The 10628-nt window shown below is 41.3% G+C and overlaps 1 protein-coding gene across 1 annotated transcript; it reads left to right on the forward strand.

Annotated features, from left to right (window-relative positions):
- LOC109838644 lies at positions 9825-10376 on the forward strand. The gene has a single exon (XM_020407071.1). It carries the CDS (start codon positions 9825-9827, stop codon positions 10374-10376), a length of 552 nt encoding a protein of 183 aa, XP_020262660.1.

Genomic DNA, 10628 nt, shown 5'->3' on the forward strand with positions numbered 1-10628 from the left:
GTTATCATACCTTTCTAAACTTGATATACTTCCCAAGCCTATCCTCAACCCAAAACCAGATACACTAGCTAATGTTAGTGTTAACTCTTTTCTGAAATCAATGTTAACTATGATTAAATAACTCTTGTCATAGATCCATGTATCATTTGAATATCATCATTGTACCAATAAATATATTTGAACTTCATTAAGATTCTTTGATAGGGGTGTATCTTCTTTTCGGAACTTAGCGATCCTCATGGGAGCTTGAGGATAGATGATTCAACCCGTGAGTCGACTCATACATGTACATGAGTCGACTCATCAGGTTGAGTCGATTCATGCCTGTCATGAGTCGACTCATGAAACCCAGTCGTTTTGTCAAAAGTTTCTGACCAGTCGACTCATGTCTGTCATGAGTCGACCCATGTGTCATGAGTCGACTCATCGATGGTTTCCTGGTTCGTTTGGGTTTCTGTTTGCACGAATTCCTGTGGGGTTTGAGCTTGATTATTTACCACTTTGTCATCCACGTTGTTACACCTATAAAAGAAGTTGTTTAGGGTTTCTAATCAATCAGATGTAATCAAGAGAGATTCTAATCAAAAAGATATTAGATTGTATTTTGAGAATTGAGAGAGATTGTTCTTCAATTCTAGTAAGATTGTGAGAGATTGTAAACTATTTAATTTTCATAATCTAGAGAAGGTATTTTCCTTCGTCATATACTGAATTATTCTTATATTTCTATCATCCTCTTTTCAATCCACCTTTGATAATTCCGCGATCAAAGGTGCTCGCACGACGACTCGTATCATTCTTCCTATCTATGTTCTTTGTTTACTATGCGTGTGTACCCTATGTTTTAAATATCAGCCGATAAATCAATATTATCGGCGATTTATCTGTTTTGGAGGCCTTCTGCTATGATAAATTTGATTCTAAATCGGTTATCATTTTTGGATGTTTATTACCGATAATGTGGCAAGGTTTTAAATATCGGCCGATAATCCGATATTATCCCCGAGTTATCGGTTTTGAGAGCTTTCCGATAGGATAAGTTAGAATTTAAATCGGTTATCTTTTTTTAGGGTTTATCGGCGATAATGCGGCGATAAAGGTGATTATCGGCCGATATTAGCAGCTCTAAAATCGGAATTATCGGGCCACACTATTAGGTTGTGATTTTGGGTAATGGACAGTTTTTGAGTGAACTTGAAACCCGACACGACCCGTTCTTTACAATAAAACTTAAACTCGATTAAGTAGCCCTAATCCTCTGTTCTCTCTCCCCTCATTTGTGCGGTTGTGCCCACTGCCCTAATCCTCTGACTCTGTTTCTCTTTGGACTCCGTCGACCTTGACGCTCGCCTCCGCCGACTTCGACGCTCGCCTCCGCTCTTCTTCGGACTCCGTTGACCTCAACGCTATCAACTTCGACGCTGCTCTCTCATCAACATTAACTTCATCGACTTGACGACTTCGACTGATGTTGTGCTCTCTCCATCGACGCCATCATCAACTAATCTGATTGACTCGATGACGTTGAACGACGCTGAGCTCTCCATCGATGCCGAGCTCTCTCCATCGACGCCATCATCAACTGTGACTTCGAAAGTTTGACTTGGACTCTCCATTGACGTCACGCCCTCAACACAACTTCTGAAGTTATAGAAACAAATAATATTCACCATTTAGTTGGTTTTTTCTCTAGTTATTTAGTGAAGGTTGAGAGAATGAAAGAATAGAGTATGGTTAGATTACAATTTGGGGTATTATATTATATATACACAACATACGGTATATCACTCCGATAAATACTACTTATCCCCGATATATCCCCGATTTCCGCTATCCGATAAGGATTTTGGCCGTCCGATAAATCCCCGATAACCGATATTCAAAACCTTGTAATGTGGTGATAAAGTGAGTTATCGACCGATATTGTCAGCCTATAAGACAGAATTATCGGCCTTTGGTTTGAGTTTTGATATCAGGCAACCAACATCTATTCAATGTATTTTAAACCCGACCCGACCTGAGTTCTTATCATTGGTTAGTGATCCTAAACATAATTATTTATATTTTAGTGTGTTTATATCTTATTAAGTATGATTAGATTATATTTTAGAATATTATATTATGTATACCACTATCCAGTAATGTCACTTCGATAAATACTACTTATCCCTGATATATCCCTGATATCCGCTATCCGATATGGATTATGATCGTCCGATAAATTCTTGATAACCGATATTTAAAACCTAATATTTCTGATTAGGTTTCACATCTATTATTTAGTAATTTTGTGAATTATTACTTATAAATGAATCATTACCTTTATGATGCATGAGAAATTAGTATCAATATAATGACCTCTACTCAGTCCTTTTGCAAATTTTCATACATAATTTGGTAGTAATTGGGAATTCGAGTTGACCCAACTAAGTTTGCTACCAATCATGCTAGGAACATGGTATCCCTAAAGGCAAGAGATATCATGATTATGTTAAACTCTATCAAAGTAAACAATATTGTAATTGTAAATAATGATAAGAGAGAGATAGATAATAATATCTTTGGTCTCGTTTCAGAGTATACTCTCTGCTGCCTTCATTTGGGCATAATCTTCTTTGGGTGGGAAGGGAGAGTACACATGTATTGTTGGGTATTTCATTGTAATTTTTTATTTTATCATGTGAAACAATCTCGTCCGAGAGTTTAAAAATAATTTAGAGTTCCTTCTAAAACGAGATAACTAGCAATATTTTGTCTTGTGTGGAGGATATATTTTTTCTTAGAAGAAGATTCATGATCTAGAAAATATATGTCGACAAAACATTTAAGCATGGGACCTTAATTTTCTTCTGATGATAAATTATGACTTTGTTTCCTTGTATATTTGTATCAAGGTTACTTTTTGATGCTAAATTGTTCCCTCCCTCTAAGCGGTGCACGAGGTTAAACTGCCCTTTATACTCTCGCTGGTGCAAGAGTCTAAAACTGCTTTCTATACTCCGATAAGTATACGAGTATAAACTGCTGCTCCTTTACTCTAATAAGTATACGAGTATAAACTGCTCATTTTCTCCAACCGGTGCACTAGGTGAAACTGCTCCTTTCCTCCAACCGGTGCACGATGTGAAACTGTTCATTTTTTCTAACCGATGCACGAGGTAAAACTGCTCCTTTCCTCCAACCGATGCACGATGTGAAATTGCTCATTTCCTCTAACTGGTGCACGAGGTGAAACTGCTCCCTTTCCTCCAATTGGTGCATGAGACTAAACTACTCCTACCCTCCGACTGGTATACGGGGTTAAACTGCTCCCTACGTTCTTAATCCAAACGCCTCGAAAGGCTAAGGATAGAGGAAAAATTTTAGCATTGAGCCTAAGAGAAACTCTTCGACAACTTACCATGCTAAGGGCAAGGCTAGTCCAACTCAAACGACAATTGATAAAGACAAACCAAGTACGTTGATAGCTGAGGGTTTGCTCAAAATCCTAGAAGACGATCATTAGCTACGAGTGAAGAGGTCAACTTCACTGAGCTCGTTGGAGGGCTCCTCACTCCATCTGAGCAGGGATCACTTTACAGGTCTTTATATCCAAAGTGTTCCAGACCCCATACGGTCTGATTCAGGTCTGAAAACTTTGGAGGGGGTTTTGTAGGTAATAAAAATTGATTTTAATCCTTATCAGAGAAGTTCAGAACAAAACTGCTAAAACATCGCCCGAAATAGTAAAAAGAGAAAAAACGTTGATATCTCTCAAACCGGAAGGAATTTGGCAAATGGACAGCAGCAAACCGAACCCTATGAGGTCGGTTTGGTTGGCTTCGTCTCGTCGAAATAATCGATTTTCATATATAATTCGTCCAATTCCGACTTACGATTTGAAAGTTATGACCTATTCTTCGAAGCATGTTCAGTAGCTCACCTAAAGGCTGAAGCTCGCCTGTAAAGGCTGAAGCTCGCCTGCAAGGAAGTCCGTATGCAAGGATGGAGCTCACCTAACAGCGTTGAAGCTCGCCTGGATGAGATTTGCCTACACAGCTCGCCTGCACAGCTTCGCCTGCACAGCTCGCCTGCACATTGAACCAAGCTCGCCTGAAGGCCTAGCTCGCCTGACAGCTCGAAGCTCGCCTGTTTGGCCGACTCGCCAGCACGAAGGTTTCAAGCTCGCCTGAAGACCAAGCTCGCCTGACAGCTTGCACCTCGTCTGCGCGGACTAAGCTCGCCTAACAACTAGAAACCCATCAGCATTGTTAGCTACCCACTTGGAGTATGGGAACAGTCACATCAGTGGTCAAATCCCACGAATTAAGGGAGAAAGCATGACGCTCCTCACCTAGCAAGAATAGGACGGCTGACAAGACCCCCTAAATGGTCACATCCCACAGGTAGGACGGCTGGCTCCCTCACCCCTACTAGTGGTCAAATCCCATAAATCAAGGGATGACGTCATCCCTTGCCTATTTAAAGTCACTTTTAGCCAACGTGAAAGAGATTGATTAGCTACTACTGGCTTGGCTGGCTAATCTTCCAAAGGTTGAACCTTGGCTCATTTGCTAAAGGCTCCATCATTTGAAGAGACTCGTCTGAACGCTCAGACTTGAGGCTCTTAGGCTCTTTGCAAGTTCTTGCATGGTAGATCTCTCCAAGCAGTTAGCCGACAAGCACAAACCTCCGTTTGGCCTCAGTTGATCAAACTCACCCAATCAAGCTTCTACTGCGTACTGAAGCTCTCCTGCAACCTCGATCGAATCGTCCAAGGGAAGCAAACTCGGTGCGAGAACTGAGCGAGGCGTCCTATCGCTACCAAAGACCCCACGTTAAACAAGGAAGACATTCCCTGCGCTTCTGTTGTAATTTTCGATTCATTAGTTTGTAATAAGTTATTCTTATAAATACAAACGAAATCCCAGTTTCGGGAAATCAAAATTTACGCCTACAGGACCTTACCACTGTATCTCTTGGTAGCTCATTTTGCTAATTGAGTTGCCACATTGTAACCATCATTCTTTCCTGATATTTACACACACACACACACACACATATATATATATATATAGGATATCAACTGACAGCTTACCCAAAAAAATGAGTTAACGATGACGTGGACACAGCTGGCAGCATTATGTATATTTTGATGAGAGTCTTTACAGAAAACCCCTGTGTGGAAAAAGCCTAAAACCAATAGGCTAAGTACTAGCTAGCATGCCTTTATTTAACTTTTTCTCTCTCCTCTTTTCATTTGTCCTATCTACCTCAACCTTCAATATTCTCTCCCAACTTTGTCACCCTTGAGAAAACATTATTTTCATTCTCTCCTTTCTGTCTTCTTCATGAATATCCGTAATCAACACATCAATATTCTTCATCAGCGTTCAAGTTTTGCCAACGTCCAAACTTTTCTCCATAATCTGTTCATTTTTTAGAGTTCATTCATACTAGTTAACTACTTTGAACACAATTTGTTCGATACAGTAACTCCAGCATATAGTGTTGTAAAAGCAAAGAAAAAACAAGGAGATTTGACAAACTCATTAGCATTCCATTCTTCATTATAAAATGATACCCAGAAGAAATAAAAGATTTTTATTCTAAAATTCCATGGTATAAAAGATATGCTAGCATTTCCTAAGATATTGATGTAAGTAGAAAAGGAAAAGGGGTGGTGAAATTTCTTGAATTACTAATCCTGCAAGCAAAAGGAGAATAAAATAACAAGTGAACAATATAATATCTAGTAACGTTCAAGAATAATAATAAATTATTACAAATCAATTAGGTCTATATAAACTAAGTAACCTTCAAGAACAACAGTAAATAAATTATTATTCTTTATTTAGTGAATGAATAAATGCAATATGATTAGAAAGTGGATGCATAGGATTGCAAGTAGATGTATGCATTCAAGTAAAAATAATCCATGAACAATGAACCCCAAGAAACTAATGCATTGAGGTCCAAACAAACATAAAATTTATCCGAAATGTGTCTCCAAAAATTTGTACCAAATGAAGATGATATTATAAATGCAAAACCCAGAACTAATTCTATTTGGATCTTCTATTGAATTCCTGCAAAAAAATCCCCACTTTTTTATTGATTGGAAAGATAAATAATCAAAGTAAAAGGACATCAAATGAAACTGAAAAAGGATCACACGAGATTCACACTACATATATATAGAAAACTCGATGCAAATTTTTAGTAGTGCAGGAGGACAAGGTTGTTAGCGTGCTACCATTACGGTAGGAGCAAGGGGTTTCAGAAAATTTTTCTCAAGATGGCTAAAGACGGTAGAGAGAATGAAAGAATGTTGTAAAGGGAGAAAAGATAAATGATTAGTAGAAGAGGGAGAAAATATTAAAAATAACTCTGTGATTACTTACAGTATTGGGTTTTGGATTTCTCCAAACGTGATTAGAGGGTTTTTTCTAAAAGTTCCTCGTCATAATTTAGACCATGCTGCCAGCCATGTGCCACATCACCAATAGCTCATTTTCTTGAGTAAGTTGTCAGCCTATATGATGAGGACATTCAGACTCGTGCTCGAGATTTTCGCCGGGTCTATCAGCGCAGGAAGCGCAATATTTCAGCATTATGGTTTTGAATTTAGATGTAATAATTAATTTGAATTTGAATTTCGAATTTCGAATATTTAGTTTCTTTGGTAGTTAATCAGTGATTGGTTGTGATTGATTGTAACTGATTAAGAGAGAGATTTGAGGGATTGATGAGATTTTCTTAATCTGTAATTGCTTACTTAAAGGCTCTGTAATCAGAATATGAGATTACTGATGAATGAAATTGATTTGCTAAATTATGGTGTGAAACCCTAGCTTATTGATTTCTGGTTATCAGCCGTCACCTCTCTTCTTCACAAAAGAAAACAAAAAGAAAATAAAAAAATCGCACTGTCCATCTCCCTCCTTCTTCTCAAATCACAGACCCATCAACATTCCCTGATCTCCCCTACAAACCATCCGCCCCCTCTGACTCCTCACCGCATAACACTCATCCCGAGTCCCCTCTTTCCTTCGCGAACGACAGCACCACCCAACCTCCGCCTCTGCTCCCGTGGCCGCCTCGGCTTTCCCCTAAACCAATTTCCGGTCAGCCTCCTCTGCACCCACGCCCCAAAACCAGCGCCGTTTCCTCTTCAAAAGCAGCCGAGCCTCAACTCACCCTCCGACCAACAGCATCACCAGCTCGCGCCCGGATCCCGACCCGAGCGCCTTATTCAATCCGCCTCGACCGCCGCCCACTTCCAACCCGAGCGCCGTGTTCCGGACTCGACGCCACTGCCCCGACTCGAGCGCCGCCCAGGTCGACACCGCCACCCCCCCTCTCTGGCCCGCGTCGTTCCTTCGATTGAGATCCTATTGAAAGAAAGTTTGGGTTTGGGTGACTTAAATCAGGTTCCCTATTTATTCAACAGATCTAGTTGAGTTGAGTCACGTGTGGACCAGATCCACTTGACCCAATTCGAAATTGCTGGTATTAGTCGAGTCAGATTCGATCCATTTGATTCCTGATTCTGCAATTGATGGTGTATGGCTGATCCCGACGCTGAAGACGGGCTCGTGCTAGATCCAGAAACCGGCATAGTAGATTTACAACTTTCCCCGTGGTTTGATTATCAGTCATTCGAGAGCGTGCCCGAGTACGTTGAGCGTGTGACTCATCAGATCGTTGACAACGTAGAGAGTAGCTTGGGAATCAGTTCGTGGCATCGGCATTTCCATCCAGATACACCGCTCCATCCGAATTACGTCACTCTCGGAGGAGAACTTCCTCCCCTCATTTTTGGCGTGTACGAACCACCACCAGAGGAGCCTCCCGTCGAACCAGTTTAACCCAACGAAGGTTTAACTTTCTTTCGCCCAAATATTTTCGGAACTGCTATTGCTTGCATGTTGCTATCAATATTATTATCGATCGTATTTGTGCTGTATTCAGCTTGATTAAGTGAGCGAGCGAATCTGTTGCTAAGTACTTTTACTTATCTAAATATTACAATTTGAACTGTATTGAGAGAACGAATCATTACATTTATTTTCTGGATCATTTACAAAAGATTTGAACTTAGTACATTGCAACTTTTGCTTAAAACCCATCGAAAGCTACACTTTATTCTTGAGCTTCCTGCCTAGATCGATCGCTGATTTGGCGAAGCATTGTTGTCATTAATCTTCATACCTGCATCACATTGTTTCGCATCATTTTTTGGTATCAGAGCACCTGGTTCTAGGTTAGGAAATTTGTTGAGTCTTTATTATTAAAAAAAAAATTATCTCATTTAATTTTGTGCACCCATTCATATCAACTAGTTATTAGCGCATGCCCACTCGCACGGGTCTACACTATCGATTAGGAGAGTCCAGTGAGCCAATTAGTGAGTCCAGCATGTCAGGCAGTGCAAATCCCGAGTTCGCCGAAATTCTTAAACAAATCGCTGAGCTAGCAGGAGCGGTAGGTAACTTAGCCCAAGAGAGTAGAGCTACCAATGAAAGGATCACTAGGATCGAGGAAACACGTGTTGCAACCCCGCCGCCGCAAGATCAAGGTTATCAACATATCGCCCCACCGCTGCAAGGTCAAGGCTATGGAAACTTCGTTCAGCGGCCCCACATCAACCGGTACCTGATCCGGATGCGCAATATTTGAGGAGTATTAAGGTCAACGCCCCAACCTTTGACGGCAAGCTCGACCCACAAGCTTTCTTGGACTGGCTGAAGAGCATGGATCGTTACTTTGATTTGTACGCCCTTACGGAACCCCGAAAGGTCAAGTTCGCCGCAATGAAACTTACCGGACCTGCCTGCCAATATTGGACCAACCTCGAAACGTTGAGGCACATTAGAGGTGAGTTACCGATTACAACTTGGCGAGAAATGACCAACGAACTTAAACAGAAATACCTTCCGACATCATTTTATCATCGGTTGTTAGATAAGTGGCATCGCCTCACTCAAGGAACCAAATCTGCGAAAGACTACGTCGCACAATTTGACGAACTGTTCACTCGATGCAACACTATTGAACAAGAGGCGCCAATGAAAGTCTTGTCGAAGTTTAGAGCTGGATTGAGAAATGATCTGCAAACCGAACTCTTTGCTCGGGGAGTAGACACCCTTGAAAAAGCTTACGCGTTAGTTCAGGATCTAGATGAATCAAAATCTCATCAATCTTATAGGAGTCAGGATTTTAGAAATCATTCCTCTCAACCTTCCCGTACCACTACCTCTAGTCATCCTCCGAGTCGATCTAACCCCAGTTCTTCCCAGTCTAAAGTCGATCCCAAAGGCAAGGAACCAGAGAGATTTCTCCAAGATTGGCGCTCATGTCAAGTGCTACAAATGCCAAGGGTATGGGCATGTTTCTGCGAACTGTCCGACCCGTCACAAGGTTGCGATTATCGATGGACAATACGAATACGAACCTGAATCTGAAAGTGACGAGTTTGTCCATCAAGTTGACGATGATACCGATGATTTCGAGGATGATGCTGATGATACTATCTTAGGTTATCTTAGACAAATTAACACTCCTACCGTATCAGTTGTCAGATGCGTCATCTCTCAATCCAAGGCTGTTGATGATTGGAGACGTACTTTCATTTTTTATACGTTCACAAAGATTGGTGATAAAAATTGTAAAGTGATCGTGGACAGTGGAAGTTGCATTAACGCGGTTTCCTCAGCTGTGATCGCTAAGCTTGGTCTTAAGGTTGTACCCTTAACGACACCGCACTCAATGTCCAAGAGAGATGTCTAGTCCCTCTTCAATTTGCAATTTATAAGGACAAAGTTTGGTGCGATGTTCTAAAAATGGATGTGGGTCAGGTTATTCTTGGAAGACCCTGGTTATTTGATAACGACGTTCATATCTTCGGGCGATCCAATATGCTATTGTTCGAGCACGACGGAAAGAAGGTCAAGATCCTACCGGTTCAACCTAAAGGAAATGACAAGAAGCCCGATCCAAACAAGTCTTCCCAAGGCGTTAACCTGATTGGAGCCAAAGAGATTGATCGTGAACTGGCCAACGGAGCTCCTATTTTCGCCCTCGCTGCTAGAGAAGCTCCGAAGGATATTTCTAACGTGGTTCCCCCAGAAGTCGCTACTGTGTTGGAAGAATTTTCTGACATCTTCCCTGAGGACCTCCCGAACCAATTACCCCCGATGCGTGATATCCAACACGCAATTGATTTAGTCCCGGGATCAACCCTTCCTAATTTGCCTCACTATAGGATGAACCCCAATGAGCATGCAGAGCTGAAGAGGCAAGTTGATGAGCTATTGAAGAAGGGCTTTGTGAAAGAAAGCATGAACCCTTGTGCGGTTCCCGCATTACTGACGCCAAAGAAAGATGGAACATGACGTATGTGTGTGGATAGCCGTGCGATTAACAAGATCACGGTGAAATACCGTTTCCCCATTCCCCGGTTGGATGACATGCTTGATCTAATGTCAGGAGCCACTATCTTTTCTAAGATTGATCTAAAGAGTGGTTACCATCAGATTCGCATCCGTCCCGGTGATGAATGGAAGACCGCTTTTAAGACAAAAGATGGATTGTACGAATGGATGGTCATGCCCTTTGGGTTGACTAATGCTCCGAGCACTTTTATG

Source organism: Asparagus officinalis, chromosome 4, assembly GCF_001876935.1.
Source record: "Asparagus officinalis chromosome 4, Aspof.V1, whole genome shotgun sequence".
NCBI classification, from domain to species: domain Eukaryota; kingdom Viridiplantae; phylum Streptophyta; class Magnoliopsida; order Asparagales; family Asparagaceae; genus Asparagus; species Asparagus officinalis.